The following is a 26,253-nucleotide window of genomic DNA, read 5'->3' on the forward strand; positions in this document are numbered from 1 at the left end:
GACCCCCACCTCCTCTACTTGTGTGCAGGCTAGCAGAGAAGTGATGGCAGCTGTCTTGGAATGGGACTCCATTCAGAAAGGCCAGAAGATGAAGACTTCGAGAAGCTAGCAGAGCAGTAGGAGCTCCACAGTGGGAGCACAGGGGGCAGGGATGAGTCAGCCTTAGGGAGATACAGAGCACATTGAGGGCGAGGACCCTGGTGCAAGGGCTCCTGGGAGGCTAGGCTTCTGGTGGTGACTGGAGTGCGCAGGGACGCGGGCCGGTCGTCCCGGCACGCTCTGAGGTCCCGGGCAGCCACTGCTGCTGTGTCATCCCAGGTGTTTCTCCCCACGTACATTTCTTGAGGTTTAGCTTTTGGGCTGGAAGTGACTCTGAGGGGCTAATGAGGTATGTAGAGTGGGAATTTACTAAAGCCAGACACAGTGGGGTGATGCTCATAGGAGCCATGATGTGTTTAAAGTTGCACAGATGTTTCTCTAATGAACGGTTCTTTAAAAATAGGAACAGCTTTTAGATTGTAAAGGTGAAGATGGATGGAATAAACTTTTCGACTTGATTCAGTCAGAACTTTATGCAAGACCTGATGATATCCACATGAACATCCGACTAGTAGAGCTGTATCGCTCAAACAATAGACTAAAGGATGCTGTGGCCCACTGCCACCAGGCAGAGAGAATTATAGCCTTGCGTTCAAGTTTAGAGTGGAATTCCTGTGTTGTACAGACCCTTAAGGTAGGTAAAAACTATTGGGTCTCACACTTCTTGATGGACAGTTACCATATATCCCTTTGTATTTAAGCGCTGCCTTCCAAGACCTAAATTTCTTTCATTTATGTATAGCAGCTGTGAAATGAGATTTTTACTAGCATGATTTCAATTTATAATGGGTGGATTGGAGAAATAAATATGAGAAATATGCTTTTATATTTTTTGGTGTTTTTATAGGCTGATTTAAAATCGACATGGTTTTACAGCATAGGAATGGGCAAAGGAATTTGTAGGCATAAAACACTCAAGTTTTGTAACACATGATAAAGTTTTGTAACTTGGAGTTCTTTTTGCAAAATAGGAATATCTGGAATCTTCACAGTGTTTGGAGTCTGATAAAAGTAACTGGCGAGCAACCAATCAGGACTTACTTCTAGCCTATGCTAACCTTATGCTTCTCACGCTGTCCACGAGAGATGTGCACGAGAGCAGGGAATTATTGGAGAGGTATGTTGACCTACGGAAAGACTACTTCGGTGTCAACTACAGATTTTGTTTGTGGTAATTCCGTTCGTTGGTCTAAATATCTTAATGGCGTTATTTTTTTCTGTAATATGTCCAGAGGTAATAGTTAACATAATGAACTACTTAGAAGGAATCTTCTTTTGTGGGGATATTGTAATTGGTTTTGCATGACTTTGATTTCTGGAGAACTGTATTACTGCTTAGGTTTTATTAAGTTATAGTTAAATATTTAGTTTTGGCATACTTAGTAAAGAGTTGATCCTGGAAATGAGTGTTTTAACTGCTGTTCCATATTTTGTTTCAAAAAAAAGGATACAATCTTGATTGAAAATCAGAGAATAAACTTCATTTGTCACATATTCTAGTATAAGCTGTTAACGTGACTGGTATTGCAGAAAACAATGTTTTAGCTTAGAAACAAGGTAACTAAAATAGAATACATGATTTTTCTGTTTTCCACGTTTTAATTTTGAGGACCAATATCTCCAATTGATTAAAATAAATTCCACTGAACAGAAACATCACTTGGATTTGTGTGTTAGTTTAGAGCAGGGGTTGACTAGAGCTTGTGGGCTAAACAAGGCTTACAGCCTGATTGTATGAATAAAGTTCTCCTGGACACAGCCATGCTCATTGTTGTGTGTTATCTATGGCTGCTGACACACTGCAGTGGTAGAGCTGAGCACTTGTGACAGAGGTGGTGTGCCTGCAAAGCCACATTAGTACGTGGCCCTTTGTAAGAAAAGTTTGACATTCCCTGGTTTAGACTCTCCATTTGTCTGAAAAGTAATTCTTTTCACTGAAGTGTAGAGGTAGTTTTCTTGAGGAAGTACTTAGTGTCTTAACATGAGTAGGGTAAGGGAGTATCCAAAAAAAACTAAATTGAACTTGTAGATCATTTTAGAAAATACTTAGGTTTTTTTGTTTTTTTTTCATTTTGGTGTGGTGATATACTTAAAAACTTGGTTACATGAGGAAATAAAGGAGAAAGAGACAATTTTTTAGTAGTACTAAAAAATAATTTTAACTTCATGGATCCCTAGGAGGGGTGTTAAGACCCTCTAGGGCAGCGGTCGCCAACCCTTTTGGCGCCAGGGACTGGTTTCGCAGAAGACAATTTTTTCCAGGGACTGGGGGTGGGGCGGGGGCGGGGAGGGTGGGGTTGGGGGTGGTTCAGGCAGTGATGCGAGCGATAGGGAGCCGCAGGTGCAGCTTCGCTCCCCTCCTGCCATGCGGCCGGTTCCTAACAGGCTGCAGGCTGGTGTCGGCCCGAGGCCTGGGTTTGGGGACCCCTGCTCTAGGGGTTCCAGGAACTCACATGCTAGAAGAAATACCTGTTGTTCAGATTTCTTATAATCTACTTTAAGATCATCCTTCACATTTCTGTTGTGTTTGCTTTTGATTTCCTTACAAAATGAAGATTCTGAGAACCATTAGGATTCAAAAGCATTAATTAATACACAGATTACAAATAATAGTGACAAATATAATTTATTTAACTCTGTAGTTATGTGTATAGTAAGAAGAGCAGTTACGGTATTGATAATGCTGCACATATTTTAGTTATTTATTTATAATTTGAAAATGGCATGTTTAATTCGAGAAATTTCAACTTTGAATTAAATAACAAAACCATATAATGGAGAAGATGTTTTGGAATAAGACATTCTAGAGGTTAAGCTTGAAGTATAGGAAGTGTGTGGAATAACAGTAAGCGCTAGATGATTTATAATTCATAAAACAATATGGATTATTAAGAGTTAGAATGTGGAAGATGAAGCTTGAAATTAATTTATTTTGAATTAAATAATGAAACTGATTATTTACAATGCAGTAGTTTAATGCATGTTTAATACTTTAATATTACAGTTTTGATAGTGCTCTTCAGTCTGTGAAATCTTGTGTGGGTGGAAATGATGAACTCTCAGCTACTTTTTTCGAAGTGAGAGGACATTTCTACATGCATGCTGGTTCTCTGCTTTTGAAGATGGGTCAGCATAGTGACGTGCAGTGGCGAGCGCTCTCTGAGCTGGCTGCGTTGTGCTATCTCATAGCCTTTCAGGTAATCCACTCCCAGTTTTGCATGCAGTTGACATTTCAGTGAGACTTTGTTGTATTTCACATGGAGGTGTGTCCTGGTCCGTAATGAAACTGTGGGTAAATATGTAAAATTAAATAGTTACTTTGATGCGTGAAGAATAACAAGATTTATACAGTACCAGTGAGGCTGGTGAAACAGGTACATTGATGCATTGCTGGTGGCAGTTGGCATTGCTATGGCTTTTTGGAAGATCAATTGGAAGAATTTGATCTTTTTACGCTGCCATTTCTGGGAACCTATAGTATGGAAATAGTCTCAAGTATGGATAAAACTTGATTCAAAAAGATACACATAACTTGGATGAAAAACTAAGTAAGTAAATTTTGGGGTATGGTTGCGTAAGCTATGATAGAAGAATGTGTTTACCACATGTATTTCAACATGTTAATTGAAAACATACGTTTGTAATATGTATACAACATTAATAGTATATTTAATGTATAGCAATATACTTATCTTTGGAAACATGAAACTTCTTTATACATAGAACGTGACATGAAGAAAATACGCCAAAATATTAACCATTATTTTTAGATGATGAGATGCTGGCTCTTATCCCTTCCCTAATTTCATTTTTGTAGTTTTAATGTTTTCTTTAGTGAGCTTCTAGTAATTCTGAAGTGAAAAGAAATGAGCAGTCTTCCAAAAAATGAATTAAACCCAGCTTGTAAAAATTGTTAGCTTTGGAGAATAATCTTTTGCCTGAGAGAAAGAAAAAGGGGTTCACTATAGAATTACTTTTAGAGAATGTTCCTCCTTCTAGTTCATATTACCTAGATCTTTTTAAAACCTGTTGATTTGTGGTCCACAGTGCTACGGTGTGCTCAGTGGAAGCATTTTGGTTCATAAGGAATATATTTTAGTGAAAATTAGTGAAGTTAATGCAGTTTGCTAATTTATATAAGCACTAAAAGGTACTTACGATTAATATTTTTTTAGAATCCTCAAGTAGCTGACAGTTTTCTTATTTTTAATGGAAACTAAAATGTATTAAATTTTTTTAAAAATGTGTATTTTTAAGTTAACACACAACCATTCTAAACATTGGCCTTTTTAAAATTGAAGCATAGTTGATGTACAGTATTGAATAAGTTACAGGTATATAATATAGTGAGTCACCATTTTTAAAGGTTATACTCCATTTATAGTTATTGTAAAGTATTGGCTGTATTCCCTGTGTTGTACAGTATATCCTTGTAGCTTATTTTATACACAATAGTTTGCACCTCTTAACCCCCCACCAATACCTTGCCCCTCCCTCCTTCCCTCTCCCCACTGGTAACCACTAGTTTGTTCTATATATCTGTGAGTTTGTTTCTTTTTTCTTGTATTCATTAGCTTATTGTATTAAACTTTGACCTTTTTAAATAGTAAAAACTAAATCTCCCTCTTAACTGATTGCACGAGGCTAACTTTTTTACTGGTAGGGTTTTCAGACCCTTGCTCAGGGGACTGCTGTAGTGCTAGTGAGTCCAGGTAGTCCCCATTTATGATTGTCCGACTTACAGGTTTTCAGCTTTACAGTGGTGTGAAAGTGCTGCGCATTCAGTAGAAACTGTACTTTGAATGTTGATCTTTTCCTGGGCTGGCGATACGTGGTACATACTTTCCTGTGATGCTGGCCAGTGGCAGCAGGCTGCACCCCCCGTCTGTCACACAACCGTGAGGACTTACAGCTGTCTGTACCCAGACAACAACAGTCCTGCTTTTCATTTTTAGTACAGTATTCAGTCAATCACGTGAGATATTCAACACTTTATAATAAATGGGCTTTTTGCGTTAGATGAGTTTGCCCGACTGTAGGCTGATGTAAGTGCTCTGAGCACGTTGAAGGTAGGTCAGGTGTATTAAGTGCATCTCAACTTAGGATGTTTTCAACTTACAGGTTTATTGGGGCATAACCCCATCTTAAGTTGAGGAAGATCTGGGTGTCTGTGTTTCAGTTAGACTTTAAGCAAATTCTCTCTTGAAACCTTTTTTTGGCCACACTGTGCAGCTTGTGGGATCTTGGTTCCCTGACCTGGGGCCCTCGGCAGTGAACGCGCCGAGTCCTAACCACTGGACTGCCAGGGAATTCCCTCTTTTGGAACCTTTTAATTAAGGTGAGGAAGTGTTGATTTGAGATAATGTGACTGAGTACATTCATAACTGATTTACTGGTCCCAAATGATAGTGGTTGAGTAGTTCTGGAGAAGGTGCCAGTTTTATGAATTGAGGTCAGTTTGAAAGCAAAAAGAATTATGTCACATTCTGTTCCTTATTTTCTGTGGTCTTCAACATCTATCTACAGATAACTAAGTTTGGCTTCCTGCTTAAAAAACTTCTGGGTAAAAGCATAGGTCAAACTAATGTTTCTAAAATTCAAAATCAGATGTTTTTAGGTTCATAAGTAATATTTATTTTGAAAAATTATCTCTGGAAAGGTGGTTATATTCACATGGTTTCATATTGTAGTGGCATGTAAGAATCGAATATACAGTGAAAACTCCTTCCTGTGTCTGTTCCTTAGTCATTTACTTCTCTTCCCTGGAGGAACTAATGTCATTAGTTTATGAGTTCTTCAAGAAATGTTTTATGCACACACACTCGTCTTAGAAAATACAGAAAGAGGAAATTCTGTACATTCTATTTATTTTGCTTTATTTCCATGAATATATCTTGGTGATATTTCCATATCAGCCCAGAAAACATAGCATGAGTACAGCACCCTCATTTGTTCTGACATTTGCATGTTATTTCATTCTATGGATGCACCATAGATTGGGTTTCTTTAAACCAGTGCCCTAAAACCAAGATACCAGGTTTTACTTTTTTGCTATGCTACTTCAAAGTAATTCTGCAACGACTAATTTATGCCATTTCACATGTGAAAATTTGCGAGTGGAATAAATTCTTGAGAGAAGAATGGCAGGATCAAAGTGTATCTATGCATTTATAAGTTGTAGAGCTATTGCCAAATTTCTAGCCTCACAGAGGTTGTACCAAATTATACTCCCACTACCAATTTAAGAAAGTCATTAGAGTTTTAACAGCAGTTACACCTACCATCCATATAGTTAAGTTTTAGGATATCTCCAGTAAGTGTTCATTGTCTGGAACTGAACATTTTCAGCGATGGACATTTGCTGCTTTTCAAGATAGCCTGTTGCGTTTTTGGATAATTTGGTTCTTGGTGCTTCCATGTATGGAGTAAAAATATTTCTCAAGCTGCTATCCATTGGTGGTGTTTTTTTCTTTTGGTGCTATTAAAAAGTCTAGCCCTTCTTTTACAAGATAATTTTCCTAATATCTGAAGGCAGCTGTCGTCTTTTCACCATTCTGTTTATTCATAATTGTTTCAGCTCTTCTTCATAGGATATGGCTTGGAGCCCTTTTACTCTCTTGGTTGTCCCAGTTATACCAGTGGTATCTCAGATTATTCTCTGGAAATGTGCTGTCCACAGTGTGGCATTTCCAAGTATGGGCCCACTCGTGCCAGGTCATGGAGAGCTGTCATCTCTTCCGCCGCTCTCAGTTCTGTTTATGCAGGGTAGAAAAGGTCTCTAACCAAGTACTCCTGTTTCCCCAACTGTAACGTGAATGTGCTTTTAGTAGAAAGTAATTTCTCAGAAGTGTTCTTCATAGGCATCTTTAATAGATTATCTAAATTCCTTGGTTCCGAGTGTTTTGCAGTTAGATTTCCAACTCTGTTTAACATTGGCTAACTGTTTATTCTTTATCAAAAAAGTACAGTGTAATAGAAAGGAACATCTTACTATTAAAAATGCATCACTAAATTAAGATTTTTGATTCTAAAATCAGGTTCCAAGACCAAAGATTAAATTTATAAAAGGAGAAGCTGGACAAAATCTACTGGAAATGATGGCCTGTGATCGTCTGAGCCAATCAGGTAATAGTCATGTTTAACTGATTTTATTTTAAAAAGAAAAGAAAATTTCTGTTTGAACACATCTTATGATACTATCTTCTCTCTGTCCAGGAGATAATTTGTCATAATCATTTGTTTCTCTTTGCCATACTGGATTAGGGAGCGAGATACAGAAAGAGTGATAAGAAATTATATATTCTTTAAAGGGAACAAATACTGTTTGCTCCCGGGTAGAGAAACTCCTTACCCTCCGCCCCCCGCTTAATCTAGCTGCTAGAGCCTCCATCCAGATTATTTTTTTTCCTGTAAAAAAAAAGTTTTAAAAATTATTTTTTGCTTTCTCTAGTTGTGACAGGCGGGGGCTACTCTTCGTTGTGGTGCGTGGGCTTCTCATTGTGGTGGCTTCTCTTGTTGCAGAGCACGGGCTCTAGGCGCGTGGGCTTCAGGAGTTGCAGCACACAGTCTCGGTAGTTGTGGCATGTGGGCCCTAGAGCACGTGGGCTTCAGTAGTTGTGGCGTGAGGCCTTAGTAGTTGTGTCACACTGGCTTAGTTGCTCCGCGGCATGTGGGATCTTCCCAGACCTGGGATTAAACCCTTGTCCCCTGCGTTGGCAGGCGGATTCTCAACCACTGTGCCACCAGGGAAGTCCCTCCATCCAAAATATTTTAAAGCACTTTCTGAACTAAGAATAAGTTACTCACCAGTTGCTTATAAGACATTACTATGGGGGATATAAAGATGAAAAAGTTCTGGATCTCTCTCTTAAGGAACTGACATCATAGTAACAGAGATAGAAGGTATATATTCACATTCTGTTAGGCTCTTGGAATTTTTATATTTATTCCCAGTTTTGACTATTTGGGGTGGATCCTAAAGGTCTGTTACAGACTATCTGGCTTTGTTAAGGCAGAAACTTGCAGGTGTTCATGCAGGCAGTGAATCAAGCAGTGAACTGAAGACTCCATGGGGAAATGTTTCTATAAGAAGCAGTTTTCATATAAAGTTGAAAGGACTTTGTTAAGCATTAAGAAGTGGTCGTAAATCAGAGTAGCTATAAGCAGTTGTCTGTGGGTAGACTGTTGATCAAGGCCCCTCTGTCCCACAGCTTACTTTTTTGTGAGAGACAGACTTTGAGTCCTTGAAGAAGTGACCTTCTGTTTTTTCCTTAGGTGTCCCTTCTACCTTTGCACAGTTTGTAAAATGAACTTGTTTTACTGTCTTTGATCTGGGCCTTACTGGGTTTGTCTTTGCAAATTTTCAGAGAGATAATGGTCTGGTGGTAACCAAACCTGACTGACCAGCAGAATTGCTCCATGTTTTTTTTTTTTAAATGGCTTGATTATGTAAAATTCACATATGATATTATTCACCCATTTAAAATGTACAGTTTAGTGGTTTTTTAGAATGTTCATGGAGTTGTGCAATCATCACCACAATTTTAGGATATTTTCATCACCTCATACCCATTAGCAGTCACTCCCCATTTCCCTCCAGACCCCCCCCTCGTCCTAGGCAACCACTAATTTTCTGTCTCTCTATATCTCTCTGTTCTGGACAGTTCATATAAATTGAATCATACAAAGTGTGGTGTTTGGGTGACTGTCTCCTTTCACTTAGCATAGTGTTTTCAAGGTGCATCCATGTTGTAATGTGACCTAGAACTTCATCCAAGGAGCGTTTTTGAAATAGATTCTTCACCCCAAATCTGTGGAATCAGAATCTCTGCGAGTGAGGCCTGGAAATAAAAGAAATTTTTTAAGCTTTTTAAAGGATGATTCTGACTAGCCAGGTTTAGAAGTCAGGTTTATCAGGTCAGAAAATTTGAGCTTGGTCCTGTCCTCCTGTGGCCACTTGAATCCCACACATTTCCATCTAAAATGGAAATCCTTTTGGTATTTTTTGCAGACATTTTTTTCTTTCCTTTTATTCTAGCACGTAGATACAGATACTGTTACACGTGTATTCTGTTCGTTTTTCGCATCAGCACCCTTTTGGGTCCAGCTGTGGTTGTTGGGCTGGAGGGCTGGGTCTGAGATAGTCATGTTATTTCCCCTTAGGGTGTGTGAATGAAACTGTTGAGAGAGATGAATAAAAACAATCTGTATTTTTTAAATGATGGAAATAATTTGTTTTTCAGGGCATATGCTGCTAAACCTAAGTCGTGACAAGCAAGACTTTTTAAAAGAGGTTGTAGAATCCTTTGCCAATGAAAGTGGGCAGTCTGCTTTATATGATGCTCTCTTTTCTAGTCAGTCACCTAAGGATAGATCTTTCCTTGGTAGCGATGATATTGGAAACCTTGATGTACAAGCACCAGATCCTGAGGATTTGGCTCGATATGATGTTGGTAAGTTATATCTTTCTGAGGAGACATTTTGCATTTTAATCCTTTTATACTGGGAGACGGATAATAGCAGCATTATACTAGGAGACAGATAATAGCAACAAGGGGAATAAATTGCCCATAATCTCATTACCCAGAAATAATGACTTAATATTTTCCTGTATTCCTTGCAGGGTTTTTGAAGGGTTGGGGTCGTATGAGGGATTGAGGTAGCCATAGTGGTGGCATATGTTTTTCTTGTAAATAGTTGTTTATAACTGCACACATGATTAGTCTCATGAATTCTTTCTCATCCTGTCTCTCTGAATACCATTTTTAGTGGCAATATGATCTTTTTAGTGAAGTAGCCATAATTTGTTTGCCACTTTTTATTGTTGGGTATCGAAGATGTTTGCAGTTTTTTCACTTATATTAAAATACTGATGAAAACTTTAAAGTGCCTCCATTTCAATTTTTTCCGTAGAGATTCCTAGAAACAGAATTACTGGGATAAAGTTGATGAACCTGTTTAAGTCTCTTGCAGATTGCCATATTACAAGAAAACTTGTACCTCTTTATGCTTTCTGAAGCCCATAACTTTTTTGGTATTGAATTTCTTGTAGAGGAAAAGATCTATTTATTATCCTAATGGACTGATGTAGTGGTATCCCATTGTTTTAATATTTCTTTACTGAAAGGAAAATCTATTGTTTCAAGATTTCTTACTGGGTGGCTATTCTTTATTTTACCTCTATCAGTAGATTTTGTTTTATTGAGTTCTAGCGAGGCTCTTTTTTCTTCTTAGATGGACTTCAAAAGAATGTTTTCCATCATAACTGTCTTTATTAGAGTTCCTAGATGGAGTTTGAATACTTTTAATAAGAACATAAGACTTTGCTTATCATAGATTTCTCCTGTGCTCTGATAGAGAAAAGCAGTTATAAAGTTAAGGTACATTTAACATGAGTCAGTTGTTTATGTTGGCAAAACTGATGGGACGCAAGATTTCCAAAACCTCAAGCCAACATTTTTTTTTTTTTTTGTATTTCAGGTGCCATTCGAGCACATAATGGTAGTCTTCAGCACCTCACCTGGCTTGGCTTACAGTGGAATTCATTGCCTGCCTTACCTGCAATTAGAAAATGGCTAAAACAGCTTTTTCATCACTTGCCCCAGGAAACCTCAAGACTTGAAACAAATGCACCTGAATCAATATGTATTTTAGATCTTGAAGTAAGCAGAGATTTTAACCACTTAAATATTATGAGTATTGTTTGATTTTTTTTTCTACTTAAATGGATTTTTCTTTAAATAAAACAGGTATTTCTACTTGGAGTAATATATACCAGCCACTTACAATTAAAGGAGAAGTGTAATTCTCACTACAGCTTCTATCAGCCTCTGTGTTTGCCACTTCCTGTGTGTAAACAGCTTTTCACAGAAAGACAGAAATCTTGGTGGGATGCAGTTGGTAACCTAATCCACAGAAAAGCAATGTAAGTGGTCAAAACTACTCCTTTGACCTTTTGCCTAGGGACTTTAATTCTCATGTGAAGTTTTCATTTTTAATTATCATGTGATGATTAACATACGTGTAAGTGTTAAACTGCATGCATGTTTATAAATCAATTTTTTTAAATAAAACTTTTTTAGACCTGGAACCTCAGCAAAATTGCGACTTCTAGTTCAGCATGATATAAACACTCTAAGGGGCCAGGAAAAACACGGCCTTCAGCCTGCTCTACTTGTGCACTGGGCAAAGTGCCTCCAGAAAACGGTGAGTTCACTGAAGTGGAAGCAGTTTTTAAGAACATTACTGTCATTTTTTAAAATCACAGACTTTACGTTGAAAGCCTTTCAGTTTTAAGAAGAGTAGCAGCTTATTCATATTATGTCGGGTGAAATGTATTTTCTTAATCTTGCCACACAGTAGTTAGTTTAGTAAATATGTAAGTGCTTAGAAGAGTGCCTGGCACAGTAAATGTTACATACGTATTAGCCATTGTTGTTACTACTTACAATTACCTTATGATAAATATTGTCCAGCCTGAAGATTCTTTTACGTGTTTGGTGGCACAAGGCTCCGTAGGTAAGGGCATTATAGATCTCTTGCTAAGTAGTTGAGGTCTGTTCTGTGGCAAGATTAGATTAGTTTAGACCTTTGACCAAACTGTGGCACCTATAAGAGTGGCAGATGTCGGCTATCTAAAAATAGCAACTTCAAAAAAATCAAGTGGACTGCCTGATTAGTTAGTGTCATTGAAAGTGTGTAAAAGTTGGTTCTAGAATGATCACTGGTATTAAAGTGGTTAGTTATTCCAGTATTTGGAAAGGTGAGCATATGACTTTTGAGATTCTGTTTTGCCTTGATTTGAAATTTTAACCAGTTGTTCAGACCATCTATAAATGAATTTTTGGATTTGATCGTTTGTGTCTCTTCTAACTTTGTATTTTCTAGGGCAGTGGTCTTAATTCTTTTTATGATCAACGAGAATACATAGGCAGAAGTGTTCATTACTGGAAGAAGGTTTTGCCATTGTTGAAGATACTCAAAAAGAAGAGCAGTATCCCTGAACCTATTGACCCTCTGTTTAAACATTTTCATAGTGCAGACATTCAGGTAATGGAGGATCCCTTTGTGAACTAACTGGAAATGTCGATTTCCAGTTTATAAACAAAGAAATGGAAGTATAAACTGCTTAAATCTGTTGCTTGGCTATTTCATGGAAATCTTGTTTTCTAAGTCCACTAGCTGTCACAAATACAGTATGGCAGAAGAGTACTGAGATGCTAATCTCATTAGATCGTATCAAATCTTTGGGAAAACATTTGGGTTTGATATTCTGGGTAGAGGCAATTTGACTAAAAGTTATCCAATACGTTTAGGCATCTGAAATGGGTGAATATGAAGAGGAAGCACACATAACATGTGCTATATTGGATGCAGTTAATGGAAATATAGACGATGCTGTGGCTGCTTTTGAATCTATTAATAATGTCATTTCTTATTGGAATCTTGCACTGGTAAGTAGTGTGGTACTTGAATTAAAAGGTTTTTGTTTTAAAACATAATTGTTTCATAAAAGCACTCTGTGTATAGATTTTTCACAGAAAAGCAGAAGACATTGAAAATGATGCGCTTTCTTCTGAAGAACAAGAAGAATGCAAAAATTACCTGAGAAAGACCAGAGATTACCTGATAAAGATTTTAGATGACAGTGATTCAGATCTCTCAGTGGTTAAGAAAGTAAGTTGCAGGTTGTTTATACTTTCTTACTATTTTGATAAGTACTTTTGCCTTGGTTTTATATTTTGGTAATTTCAAAAATGCTTAGTGGTGCCTTATTAATGCGCAAAAGGGAGGGTGTTTAAATATTTAATTAGTATTGCTTTGCCTTAGGTTTGGGGGGGTGGGGTGTGTGTTTTTTTTAAACTTGGGCATTTAAGTTTATACTCTTTTTTTTTTTTTTTTTAAACATCTTTATTTGAGTATAACTGTTTTTACAATAGTGTGTTAGTTTCTCCTTTACAACAAAGAGAATCAGTTTATACATATACATATGTTCCCATATCTCTTCCCTCTTGCAAGTTTATACTCTTACAAGAAATGCTTGTTAGGGAATTAGAAAAGGTTCCAAGGCACGCATTTATTTTTGTTATCTTGGCAATGAAATCAACCAGTATTGCCACCTAAGGACTAGTTCTGCATGGACTTTGCAGTTAAGCACATCACTGAAATCAAAAGTGGTGGCTGACTACTTGAGAGTGTTTCTCTCATCTTGACCATCTGATGTGACTACCTTTTCCCAGCTGTCAGCAGTTTGAGGCTGTTACGATGGTATTAACCTTAACTACATTCAACCTTCCACCTGTTTTGTTGATTAGCTTGTGTTGCTGCTCTTGGATTAGGATTTATGTTTGGTGCATTCCAACATCTGTGTTTCTCCTCATATTCAAAATCAGTTAGTAAATGTCAGTAACTTATTTTGTTCATGTGGAAAAGCTTCCCCAGTTAACATTGCTCTGCCATTACTGTGGCTAACAGGAGGGATAGAAACAGCACGGACTTGAGGGTTGGAAGCCTTTGATTACACAGCAGTTTCATGTTTGTTGTTACATGAAGTATAATGTGCTTGTTACATAAAAGTGAAAAATGTAAATTAGTAAGAAAAAATCTGTGTTTATTTTAGAGAGAGTTCTTACTTTGGTAATTTTGCAGGCTAAAGCCATTGATTCATGCCTTTTGTTTTTAGTTGCCTGTGCCCCTGGACTCTGTAAAAGAGATGCTTAATTTAGTCATGCAGGAGCTCGATGACTTCAGTGAAGGAGGGCCTCTTTATAGAAATGGTTCTTTGCGAAATGCAGATTCAGAAATAAAACATTCTACACCGTCTCCCACCAAATACTCTCTGTCACCAAATAAAAGTTATAAGGTAAGTGGGGAAGAAATGAGTCACTCCACTGTGGAATATGTTTCTGTTCTAAATGTTTTAAGTACTTTTTTGTTGTTATTTTTTCAGTATTCTCCCAAAACACCACCTCCATGGGCAGAAGATCAAAATTCTTTATTGAAAATGATCTGCCAACAAGTAGAGGCCATTAAGGTAAATCACTTGATTTCTCTAAACTGTGCCTCTCTTATTCTAGATTCCTTCCTTGCCCACTTTCTCACTTATTTCTAAAACTGTTCAAAATGTTCCTTTGCCATGTGACTGTAGAATCATACTGTGTTTTACGTGCTTTCGTCTTGACATTTAGCATATTTTTGAAACTACTTAAGTGTCTGCGTCCTCCACTAGATATGAACCTTTCAAAGGTAGCGACTCCTATATCCGAAACATAACCTTGTTTCTGGCATAGAGGAGGTTCCCAGGTGATTGAATTGAACTAGTGAAATATACTCTGTATACCTTGGTCTGTGAGTTTGTCTCAGACTGACTGGTTGTGTATGTGAAATTTATAGCTAAGACTTCACAAGTGGTCTAAACTTCAAAAAGTCTCTTTATCTTTTTAATATTTCATATGAATTTGACTTAATTATGTAAAGAAATAGTTATGTGAACATGATTTTATTTTAACTTTATGGAAGTGACCTTAACTATAACACTCAAAGGAGCTTTACTTCTTTGAAATTGGAAGTACAGGTAAGTTGTTTCACACTCATTGACAAGAACTAAATCATTCATACTTCTGAAGTTACAGCAAGGAAGTATTGGTATGTGTATGACTATTGCACTGGTGTCAGCAATTTGTGAGACAATACTATTTGTGTTTTTTGCACTTTTGAATTTGCACAGTTTTTTTGTTTTAATTTTTAAACTTATTTTTGGCTGTGTTGGGTCTTCGTTGCTGCGCTTGGGCTTTCTCTAGTTGTGGTGAGCAGGGGCTACTCTTCGTTGTGGTGCGCGGGCTTCTCATTGCAGTGGCTTCTTTTATTGCGGAGCATAGGTTCTAGATGTGTCGGCTTCAGTAGTTGCAGCACTCGGTCTCAGTAGTTGCAGCACACAGGCCCCGGAGCACACGGGCTTCAGTAGTTAAGGTTCATGGGCTCGATAGTTGCAGCGCGCGGGCTCTAGGGCGCATGGGCTTCAATAATTGTGGCTCAGGGGCTCTAGAGCACAGGCTCAGTAGTTGTGGCACACGGGCCTAGCCGCTCCACGGCATGTGGCATCTCCCCGGACCAGGGATCAAACCCATGTCCTCCACATCGGCAGGTGGATTCTTAACCACTGTGTCACCAGGGAAGTCCCTGCACAAAGATTTTGTATGTTAATTTTCTATAATCATGGCCTGTTATGATATTACATACTTACCTTGTAGGTTTCTGGTACCCAACATTGTATTCTTGGAAGCACTAGTAGTGGAGGACTAGTCCATGTGCCTAGAAAGCTGAGTTCTAGTACTAACTGCCATTGATGAATGATCTTGGGTCAGGGAGTTCCTTATCTTTCTGTCTGTTTGGCTTCTCATCTGTAAAGTGAGTGAGAATTGTTGAAACTGGTTTTCATCATATGTTCTAGTTGTTTGAATTTTTTAAATTATGTTTATAGCTTTAATCGCATATTTAAATCTATGGTCCAGATACCAGTAGTGACCAGTAAAGTTTTCCAGTTGATTCCATCAGTTGCTTATTTTTGGATGTGTAGCATCTGGACTAGACACAGTAGGTGAAAAAAATTCAAGTTATTTTTCACCTCAGGAGTTACGGTTGGGCTTCCCTGGTGGCGCACTGGTTGTGAGTCTGCCTGCCGATGCGGGGGACGTGGGTTCGTGCCCCGGTCTGGGAGGATCCCACATGCCACAGGGCGGATAAACCCGTGAGCCATGGCCGCTGGGCCTGTGCGTCCGGAGCCTGTGCTCCGCAAAGGGAGAGGCCACGATGATGGGAGGCCCGCATATCACACACACACAAAAAAAAAATTAAAAAAAAAAAAGAGTTACGGTTTTCAGGAAATTTCTTTTCCTAAAACACTTTTGTTTTTTTGGCCGCACTGTGCAGTTTGTGGGATCTTGGTTCTCCGACCAGGGATTAAACCCCAGGGCCACGGCAGTGAAAGCACTGAGTCTTAACCACTGGACTGCCAGAGAATTCGCTCTAAAACACTTCTAGAAGAAGAGAGCAGACATTCTGGATTTGTCTCTGACCTCATTTGTTAATTTTACTATTCCTGAAAAGGCCTGCTTTGTAGGTTCTGGGGTTGGGGAGGGCGTTGTCATTTGGTTGTCTACAAAATGATGGATCTGATTGCTGACCACTAGTTGTCATTGGAACACACTATGTCTGCCGGTTTGGAACTTGGTAAGAATTAAGAGCTAAGAGCGTAAGTAAATTGTCTGGAATGTATCATTGTATACAGTGTATATACATAATATATACAGAATACTATAGCTAATATATTCCGAGCAAATGTTAGTAGTTTTCCCTTTCCCAGTAGAGCTTTTGCGCTTTACCTTGAGAGGTTGGCAGTGTTTGGCACCGCGTATGCGGCTGAGTGGGAAGCTAGTCTGGGAGGGAATGTGGGGTGTGGAGCAGTCCAGGTGGACTGAAGAGCAGCAGAGCAGCCGCAGTGAGGCGCTGGAAGGGCGTTCGGGGCGATGCTGCTGGGCACCGGCAGTGTCGAAGAAAGACGTTCATTTGGGAGGCACTTGTGTTTCTGAGCAGGTAAGTGTCTTGGCTAGAGCTGAACTTCAGAAAGATTAAGCCAGTGCAGAATGGAAAGGGAGATGAGACCATTGTTTAGGTTAGAGCTGACTCTAGAATGAATGAATTAGGTAATGGTACTAAGGAGTGAAAGAATGGGAGCAAATAACAAGCTTTGACAAATTAAGAATCATGTTTTCTATCAGCACCTGGTACTCAGATCCTACTGGAGTATAGAATCTCTTAAAAGGCATCATCAAGTATTAAGTTTGCTCTAGCTCTGTATCTGCCGTGATATAATTGCTTAAAATTGTTTCCTCTTCCAACAGAAAGAAATGCAGGAGTTGAAACTAAATAGCGGTAACTCAGGGTCCCCTCATCGTTGGCCTACAGAGAATTATGGACCAGATTCAGTGCCTGATGGATATCAGGGGTCACAGAATTTTCATGGGGCCCCACTAACAGGTGAGTTGGCAACTGGATACTCCCAGGTATTAGTGAAGTCTGTACTTTCTCCTCCTTTGAACAGGTAACTTGTGAAATCACCTTGTCTGTATACATTTATTTATATACATGTCTGTCTATGTCTGCCTATATGTTACTTAAGCTGTATTCGGTATTACCAAGATTTCTATACCTCTAAGCAGAAACAAAACAAGCTTTATCTGATCCTGTTTATATAAAGGCTAGAGGCTTAAAGAACCTTTTAATGCACATCTCAGAGGAGCTGAGACTGAGTTGGAACTATGCCTTATGACTGAAAAAATGTTAACTGACAGCGTTATTGATTGAGAGATGCCTAATTAAGAACTTAAACGTCTTGGGAATTATTTTGATGACATACTGAGAGGTATGACCCTCATGGGAAACCTTTTATTTTGAAATACTATGGTCATATATAGAAGGAAAGAGTGTGGAGCTAAGAGCATACTGGATTTTTAGGTTGTGCTCTCTCACCTCTCTGAGCCAGGTTGTTTGAAACCTGGAACGAATACTTTGCATCACATGATTATTGTGAGCATTTGTGCGTGTGGGGTGTGCGTTCGGCATTTACTTAGAATATGCATTAAACACCTAATGAACCAAAGGGTACGGACTGTGTCTCCTGTGGTTGTCTGTGTGCCAAGGTGCTTGTGTATGTAATTTTCTTTAATGACAGTGACCCAGAGTGGTGGATATCATTATGAATCCACATTTTTTAGATGAGGAAATGGGTTTGGAAGGGTTAGGTAACTTACCCATTATTGTACAGATAGTTATTGGTAGAGCCAGGGTTCAAACTCTGGTGCTATAACTTTAACGCCACTTGTCCCCAGGCAGCCAGAGTGATGGGGAAAATAGGTTTCTTTCACGAGACAGATTCCTGAAATGTTTGGTAATAAGATTAATTGGTTTTAATTCAAAACAAGATTCAGAATGGTGTGGCCTAGTTTCAAACATTCGTGTGATGGTCCATAGGGCCATACTTAAGGCAGACTCACGGTCCTCTCGTAACTGTGTCCTCCAAGTGCACGCAAAGTAATAGAAAAATCTTTGTGAAGTCAGACTCACTAAGTGTCGTATGTAAGTCATAGATAAATATATGAGAAGTCAGGGTTTAAACATTGTTTACCTAAACCCTGTGCACTGTGTAGAGCCTTGACTACAGAAGATAGGCAAGCTGACTGGCTTTCTCCTGGGCTCTCCGAGTGCTCTGTGGAGTCATCATTTGGCACCTGTGGGTCACAAGTTCTGTTTTCTTCTTTGTACAGGCATAACAGGTCTTCTGGTTGTTACACACACATATAAGTATAACGTTCACATTGTCTCATTTTATTCTTGCAGTTACTCTATGAAATGGGTAGAAGCAGCACATCCTCATTTTACCAGTGAGAAAAATGGAGACCCCAAGTGGCTACTTGACAAAGTCACAGGCAGTTTTGTGGCCCTGAGAGGAGAGCTCAGGTCTCCTGATTCCCATTCCTGTGTTCACAGACTGTTTTTCTTAATGAAAGTGCAGATGTGCCAAGATGGTCCTTGTCTTTTTAAAAGAAGATGATTAAAAAACAATTAATAAGCTTATAATAAAGAAGTAGTCAGAAGAACTGACCAGTGTAAAGAAAACTAAACACTAACCATATCACACAGAGTTCTGCTAACATTTTGGAACATTTCCTTCTGGTCCTCTCTGTATATTAGAGAACTTTATCACATTGTATGGAGATGAGTAGCCTGTTTTTAAATATTTAAGTTCTGAGCAGTTTACTACTCAACATTTTTTTGACAGTACTGTTAATGAATACAAGGTATCCATCATGTGGAAGCTCTGCAGATTTTATTCCCTTATTTTTAAATTTACAGTTGTTGCTATTGTAAATAATGCTGTGAACACAGTCGTAGGATTTTAGGGTTTTGTAAAATTTCTTGTGTTGGGAAATTGCTTTCCTGAGAAGCTGTGCTGGTTTTATACTCTCACCACCAGTATCTGGTAGTGCCTGTCTCTTTGCACTCTTGCCAAGTATTTGCTATTACCAGTTTATAAAAACCTTGCCTAGGGCTTCCCTGGTGGCGCAGTGGTTGAGAGTCCGCCTGCCGATGCAGGGGATGGGGGTTTGTGCCCCGGTCCGGGAAGATCCCACATGCCGCGGAGCGGCTGGGCCCATGAGCCGTGGCCTCTGAGCCTGCGCGTCCGGAGCCTGTGCTCCGCAACGGGAGAGGCCACAACAGTGAGAGGCCCGCGTACCACAAAAAAAAACCCAAACAAACAAACAAACAAAAACTTGCCTATTTTTAAAAACAGAAATAATACCAGCTTTTAAGTTTTTGTTTTTTCAGTACTGGGCATGCTTAACACTTTAAAATCCTTTATATTTCATGAGTTATCTGTTCATTGGGTGCCTTTTTTCTATAGGATGTTTTTAGTACTTTTTTTCACTATCCCTGATAAAGTCACCAGTTAAGTTTCAGACTTTATGATTCTTGGCTTATATCCATCATCTTGTTCTGTGTTCTTTGCCTGTTTTCTCCCCAGAATATGTCATGGTAGCCGTCATCAGGCAGCCCGTTAGTTTTCCACACTCGGGCTTGGGCCTCTGCAGTGGCTCTGTTTCTCTGGTAACTGCACAGAGGACAGACAGCCTGGCTCGCCTTTACTGGGTCTTTTTCAGGGCTTTCCACAATCAGCTGCCCAGCACCTCTTGGGTCACAATTTCTGCTTCCTCTTCTGTGTAAAGGTATAAATGATCTTTAAGTTGTTTTGTTTTCTGGTAAAACTTTCTTAAAACAGATCAAGCAAATGATTTTTGGTTGTTTTTACCATGAACATGAGTGTCTTCTAGTTGCTGGTTTCCTGATAACACACACACAAAACAGATGGAGCAGAAAGTTTGGACACCAGCATGAGTGTCAGTCATGCCGTGCCCTTTTTATTAAGCCAGGGAACACGTTTTGTGTTACTTGTGAGATCCTTTGCATGAATTTGTTGGGTGATTTTTGACCTGAACGTTCTCAGCTTGAGTTTAAAAAATGCCGCCTTGTCATTCTGCAGATTTTCAAGGCTCACTTCAAAAATGTGGCCCTGAGGCCATCATGTGCGTTTTGGTTCCTTAAGCCCTTCCTGTGGCTAGTGTATCCCCTGTGTTTCTGACGCGGCACGACTGTGCCTTCCCGCAGTGCCCCTCTTTCTCAGGGAGCGGCCCCACCGCTCGCCTTGGCTCCCTGTGGTGCTTGTTGTGGGGGCTGCTCTTGCCGAGCACCCCACTGCTGCCCTCGCTCCTGTGTCACACCTAGCAGTGACTCCTAGTTTGTCATTGGATAATCTTTATGGTGATGTGTTTTGATGTCTAGAAGTTTAAAAAAAATATCTATGTAGTTAAATCTCTTTTTGATTTCTACTGCTTTTGTATTTATAGTTCTTGCCTAGATAGTCCTAACTGCAGCATAGACTTTTTTTAACAGTGTTTTCTTTCTTTTTTTTTCTTTTCTTTTCTTTTTTTTTTTTTAGTTGCAACTACTGGCCATTCAATGTATTATAGTCAGTCACCAGCATATAATTCCCAGTATCTACTCAGACCAGCAGCTAATGTTACTCCCACAAAGGTAACAAAGGAATAATTTATACATTTATAAGTATCTCCTTTTTAATTGTCCAGGCTTCCTACAGAGAAATTCAAGAAGTAGTTCAGCATTAAAACTTAAAAGTCCCACCAGATAACAGATATTTTGAATTTCTCTCCAGATTTAGAAGTATGTTTCTCAGTTAGTTAATTTCTATGTTACAATAAGTGTGAACATCTAGAATATTTTTAAATTGGGGTGGTGGTGGGTCCTTCGTCATTCGGTCGTGACAGAAGCAGGACTGTGATGTCCTCACTGGAGCGCTGTGTGTAACTTGCAGGCCTGGGGCGCTGTGACCAAGTGTCCACAGAGACTGGCATCCAGCAGAGCCGGGCAAAGACACCGGGCTTGGGTGCCTCTAGGCCCTGGCTTTTCAGTTCTTAACTTCTCTATGCATTAGTTGCCTCATATGTAAAATGAGGATAATAATGCCTTAACTCATAGCGTGTTCGAGGATATTAAGATGAGATAATATATGTACAGTGCTTAGAACTGTGCCCAGTTGGCACGTTAACAAATGTTAGTCCTCATTGTCATCATCATCATTGTTAACATCATTGGACACCTTGTTTAGGAGTGAGGAAGGTATTTATTCTATGGATCTATTGTAGGAGAATTAGGTTTTTAAGGTGCTGTCATTAGTTAAGGCAATTTTCATTATATGCCAAGGACTAGAGCTGTAAGTATCTTTGTAGTAACGTAGAAGTGTCTTCTCTTAAGGATGCACTGTATGCCCTAGTGATTATTTACCCTGTACTCATGCTTGAGGTTTATGAGAATTGGATTGTATCTGGTTAAGCTATAGTTTTATAGACAACGTACAAAAATGTGCGCTTTATTTTATTTTTTCTAGGGACCAGTTTATGGCATGAATAGGCTTCCACCTCAGCAGCATATCTACGCCTACTCACAGCAGATGCACACACCACCAGTGCAGAGTTCGTCTGCTTGTATGTTCTCTCAAGAGATGTATGGTCCCCCATTGCGTTTTGAGTCTCCTGCAACAGGAATTCTATCACCTAGGGGTGATGATTACTTTAATTACAATGTTCAACAGACAAGCACAAATCCACCTTTGCCAGAACCAGGTTATTTTACAAAACCACCAGTTGCAGCTCATGCCTCAAGATCTGCAGAATCTAAGGTTATGGAATTTGGAAAAACCAATTTTGTCCAGCCCGTGCCAGGTGAAGGCATGGGGCCATCTTTGGCAGCACCTGTGCGTACATCACAGCCAACTCCTTTTAAATTTAATTCAAATTTCAAATCAAATGATGGCGACTTCACGTTTTCCTCACCGCAGGTTGTGGCACAGCCCCCTTCTACAACTTACGCTAATAGTGAAAGCCTTTTAGGTCTCCTGACTTCAGACAAACCTTTGCAAGGAGATAGCTACAGTGGACCAAAAGCTGCTCAGACCATTGGACCTCGAAATACATTCAATTTTGGAAGCAAAAATGTGCCTGGAATTTCATTTACTGAAAACATGGGCCCAAATCAGCAAAAGAATTCTGGTTTTCGACGCAGTGATGATATGTTTACTTTCCACGGTCCGGGGAAATCAGTGTTTGGAACGCCTGCCGCAGAGCCGGCCAACAAGAGTCATGACACTGATGGGGGTAGTGCGCACGGGGACGAGGACGACGACGGCCCTCACTTTGAGCCGGTGGTGCCTCTTCCCGATAAGATTGAAGTGAGAACTGGTGAGGAGGATGAGGAAGAGTTCTTCTGCAATCGTGCCAAGTTGTATCGCTTTGATGCAGGATCAAGAGAATGGAAGGAGCGTGGAATTGGCAACGTAAAGATACTAAGGCACAAAACCTCCGGTAAAATCCGCCTACTGATGAGACGCGAGCAAGTGTTGAAAATCTGTGCGAATCACTACATCAGCCCAGACATGGCCCTGGCACCCAACGCTGGCTCAGACAGGTCCTTTGTGTGGTACGCCCTGGACTACGCAGATGAGTCGCCCAAACCAGAACAGCTTGCTATTAGATTCAAGACACCCGAGGAGGCGGCACTTTTCAAGTGCAAGTTTGAAGAGGCCCAGAGCCTGTTAAAAGCCTCAGGAACAAACAGAGCCACAACCTCCAGTCAGTCTACGAGAACTGTAAAAGAACCCACGGGTCATGACAATAAGGATATTGGCAAATCTGCTGCCGGAAACATGAACTTTGAATTTCAGGTTGCAAAGAAAGAAGGGTCTTGGTGGCATTGTAACAGCTGCTCATTAAAGAATGCCGCAACTGCTGAGAAATGTGTATCCTGCCAAAATCTAAACCCAAGCAGTAAAGATCTCCTTGGCTCACCATTAGTTGAAACTGTTTCCACTCCTAAACCTGGCTCAGAAAGTACTCCAGATAGATTTGCGTTGATGACTCCAAAGAAAGAAGGTCACTGGGATTGCAGTATTTGTTTAGTAAGAAATGAACCCACTGTATCTAGGTGCATTGCGTGTCAGAGTACAAAGTCTGCTAACAGAAGTGGGTCTTCATTTGTTCAGCAGCCTTCTTTTAAATTTGGCCAGGGAGATCTTCCTAAGCCTGCCAGCAGTGATTTCAGATCTGTGTTTTCAGTGAAGGAAGGACAGTGGGACTGCAGCGTTTGCTTGGTACAAAATGAAGGAAGTTCTGCAAAGTGTGTGGCTTGTCAGAATCCAAGAAAACAGAGTTTTCCTGCTTCTGCTGTCCCGGCACCTGCCTCTTTTAAGTTTGGTGCCTCAGACACAAGCAAGGCTCCAAAGAGTGGATTTGAAGGGATGTTCACCAAGAAGGAAGGACAGTGGGACTGCAGTCTGTGCTTAGTGCGAAATGAGGCAAGTGCAGCCGTGTGTGTGGCTTGTCAGAGTCCACCCGCCTCTGCTGCTCCAGCGCCTGCGTCTTCAGAGACAAGCAAGGCTCCAAGCGGTGGGCTTGAAGGGGTGTTCACCAAGAAGGAAGGACAGTGGGACTGCAGCGTTTGCTTGGTACAAAATGAAGGAAGTTCTACAAAGTGTGTGGCTTGTGATGTCTCTCAACCAGCCCATAAACCTGTTGCAGAAGAACCTTCAGCTTTCACTTTGGGCTCAGCAACTAAGGCAAATGACTCTTCTGGAAGTCAGGGGGGAACAGGATTTAAAAGTAACTTTTCAGAAAAAGCCTTTAAGTTTGGCAGTGCAGAACAAGGATTTAAATTTGGGCGTGTGGATCAAGAAAATACACCTTCATTTACATTTCAGAGTTCTTCTAATACAGACTCTACATCAACAAAAGAAGGATTTAGTTTTTCTATCCCTGTGTCTGCTGACGGGGGCTTTAAATTTGGCATTCAGGAGCCGGGAAGTCAGGGGAGGAAGAGTGAAAAGCCCTTTGGAAATGACGCTGGTTGTCAGGCTCAGGATGCTGGTGGTCAGAAAGACGGGAGTGCTGTGGTTCTTGGTCAAACCGGCAGCACTTTTACCTTTGCAGATCTTGCAAAATCAAATTCAGGAGAAGGGTTTCAGTTTGGCAAAAAAGACCCCAATTTCAAGGGCTTTTCGGGTGCTGGAGAGAAGTTATTCTCATCGCAAAGTAGTAAAGTGGCTGATAAAGCCGACACTTGTGCTGACCTTGAGAAAGATGATGACGCCTATAAGACTGAGGACAGTGACGATATCCATTTTGAACCAGTCGTCCAGATGCCTGAGAAAGTGGAGCTTGTCACAGGAGAAGAAGATGAGAAAGTTCTTTACTCACAGCGGGTAAAATTGTTTAGGTTTGATGCTGAGATAAGTCAGTGGAAAGAAAGGGGTTTGGGGAACTTAAAAATTCTCAAAAATGAAGTTAATGGCAAACTGAGGATGCTGATGCGGAGAGAGCAGGTGCTGAAGGTGTGTGCCAACCACTGGATCACCACCACCATGCACCTGAAGCCCCTCTCCGGGTCGGACAGGGCCTGGATGTGGTTGGCTAGTGATTTTTCTGATGGCGATGCCAAACTAGAGCAGCTGGCAGCAAAATTCAAAACACCCGAGCTGGCTGAAGAATTCAAACAGAAATTTGAGGAATGCCAGCGACTTCTGTTAGATATTCCACTGCAGACTCCCCATAAGCTTGTGGATACTGGCAGAGCTGCCAAGTTAATCCAGAGGGCGGAAGAGATGAAGAGCGGACTAAAAGATTTCAAGACGTTTTTGACGAACGATCAAACAAAAGTCACTGACGAAGAGAGTAAGAGTTCAGGAGCAGGAGCTGCCAGTGCTGCAGACGCGAGTGGCATGCCAAATCCTGAGACCACTGGGCCCACCCTAGAGTGGGACAGCTACGACCTAAGGGAAGACGCTCTGGACGACAGTGTGAGTAGCAGCTCAGTGCACGCCTCCCCACTGGCCAGCAGCCCCGTGAGGAAAAATCTCTTCCGCTTCGGTGAGTCAACCACCGGGTTTAACTTCAGTTTTAAATCTGCTTTGAGCCCGTCTAAGTCTCCTGCCAAGTTGAATCAGAGTGGGGCCTCAGTGGGCACAGATGAAGACTCTGACGTCACTCAGGAGGAGGAGAGAGATGGACAGCACTTCGAACCTGTCGTACCTTTGCCTGATCTAGTCGAGGTGTCCAGTGGTGAGGAAAATGAACAAGTTGTTTTTAGTCACAGAGCCAAACTTTATAGGTATGATAAAGATGCTGGGCAGTGGAAAGAAAGAGGCATTGGGGACATAAAGATTTTACAGAATTATGATAATAAGCACGTTCGCATAGTGATGAGAAGGGACCAGGTATTAAAGCTTTGTGCCAACCACAGAATAACTCCAGACATGACTTTGCAAAATATGAAAGGGACAGAAAGAGTTTGGGTGTGGACCGCATGTGATTTTGCAGACGGAGAGAGAAAAGTAGAGCATTTAGCTGTCCGTTTTAAACTACAGGATGTTGCAGACTCGTTTAAGAAAATATTTGATGAAGCAAAAATAGCCCAAGAAAAAGATTTTTTGATAACACCTCATGTTTCTCGTTCGACCACTCCCAGAGAGTCACCATGCGGCAAAGTCGCCGTAGCTGTGCTAGAGGAAACCACCAGAGAACGGACGGATTCGGCGCAGGGTGATGATGCGGCAGGTGCAACCTCAGAAGTTGGCGGGGTGTCTGGCACACCTGAAACAACAACAAAAGCAGTGGTTTCACCTCCAAAGTTTGTATTTGGTTCTGAGTCTGTTAAAAGCATTTTTAGCAGTGAAAAGTCAAAACCCTTTGCATTTGGCAACAGTTCAGCTACCGGGTCTTTGTTTGGATTTAGTTTTAATGCACCTCTGAAAAATAACAGTAGTGAGGCCAGTTCAGCAGCCCAGAGTGGATCTGAAAAAAGAGCGGAGCCTGGTGGTCACCAAGAGTCGCAGAGCTCTGATCTCACACCGTCTTCCAACAGCAAAGTCAAAAACCCCTCTCCTGCTTTTCCAAAGGAGCAGTCCTCAACCAGTCACACGTTTAAAACACCAGAAAAGGGTAAGCACTTAGCCTTTAGATTAAGCAGAATTTGTCT

General features: G+C 40.4%; 1 protein-coding gene across 2 annotated transcripts in view; it reads left to right on the forward strand.

The window, feature by feature from the left end:
• The window catches only part of LOC131765129 (E3 SUMO-protein ligase RanBP2), a 49,652-nt gene that overhangs the window by 10,259 nt on the left and 13,140 nt on the right, over positions 1–26,253 (forward strand). For both annotated transcript variants that reach the window (XM_059078576.2, XM_059078578.2), the window contains exons 5-20: positions 503–733; positions 1,071–1,216; positions 3,104–3,296; positions 7,137–7,224; positions 9,342–9,551; positions 10,579–10,760; positions 10,848–11,023; positions 11,181–11,304; positions 11,986–12,147; positions 12,414–12,551; positions 12,628–12,774; positions 13,781–13,960; positions 14,048–14,131; positions 16,998–17,133; positions 20,651–20,745; positions 21,617–26,216. In XM_059078576.2, coding sequence (XP_058934559.1) covers positions 503–733; positions 1,071–1,216; positions 3,104–3,296; positions 7,137–7,224; positions 9,342–9,551; positions 10,579–10,760; positions 10,848–11,023; positions 11,181–11,304; positions 11,986–12,147; positions 12,414–12,551; positions 12,628–12,774; positions 13,781–13,960; positions 14,048–14,131; positions 16,998–17,133; positions 20,651–20,745; positions 21,617–26,216 — 6,892 coding nt within the window. The remainder of the gene's footprint in view (positions 1–502; positions 734–1,070; positions 1,217–3,103; positions 3,297–7,136; positions 7,225–9,341; positions 9,552–10,578; positions 10,761–10,847; positions 11,024–11,180; positions 11,305–11,985; positions 12,148–12,413; positions 12,552–12,627; positions 12,775–13,780; positions 13,961–14,047; positions 14,132–16,997; positions 17,134–20,650; positions 20,746–21,616; positions 26,217–26,253) is intronic.

The sequence above is a fragment of the Kogia breviceps genome, chromosome 11 (genome assembly GCF_026419965.1).
Source record: "Kogia breviceps isolate mKogBre1 chromosome 11, mKogBre1 haplotype 1, whole genome shotgun sequence".
Lineage (NCBI taxonomy): Eukaryota > Metazoa > Chordata > Mammalia > Artiodactyla > Physeteridae > Kogia > Kogia breviceps.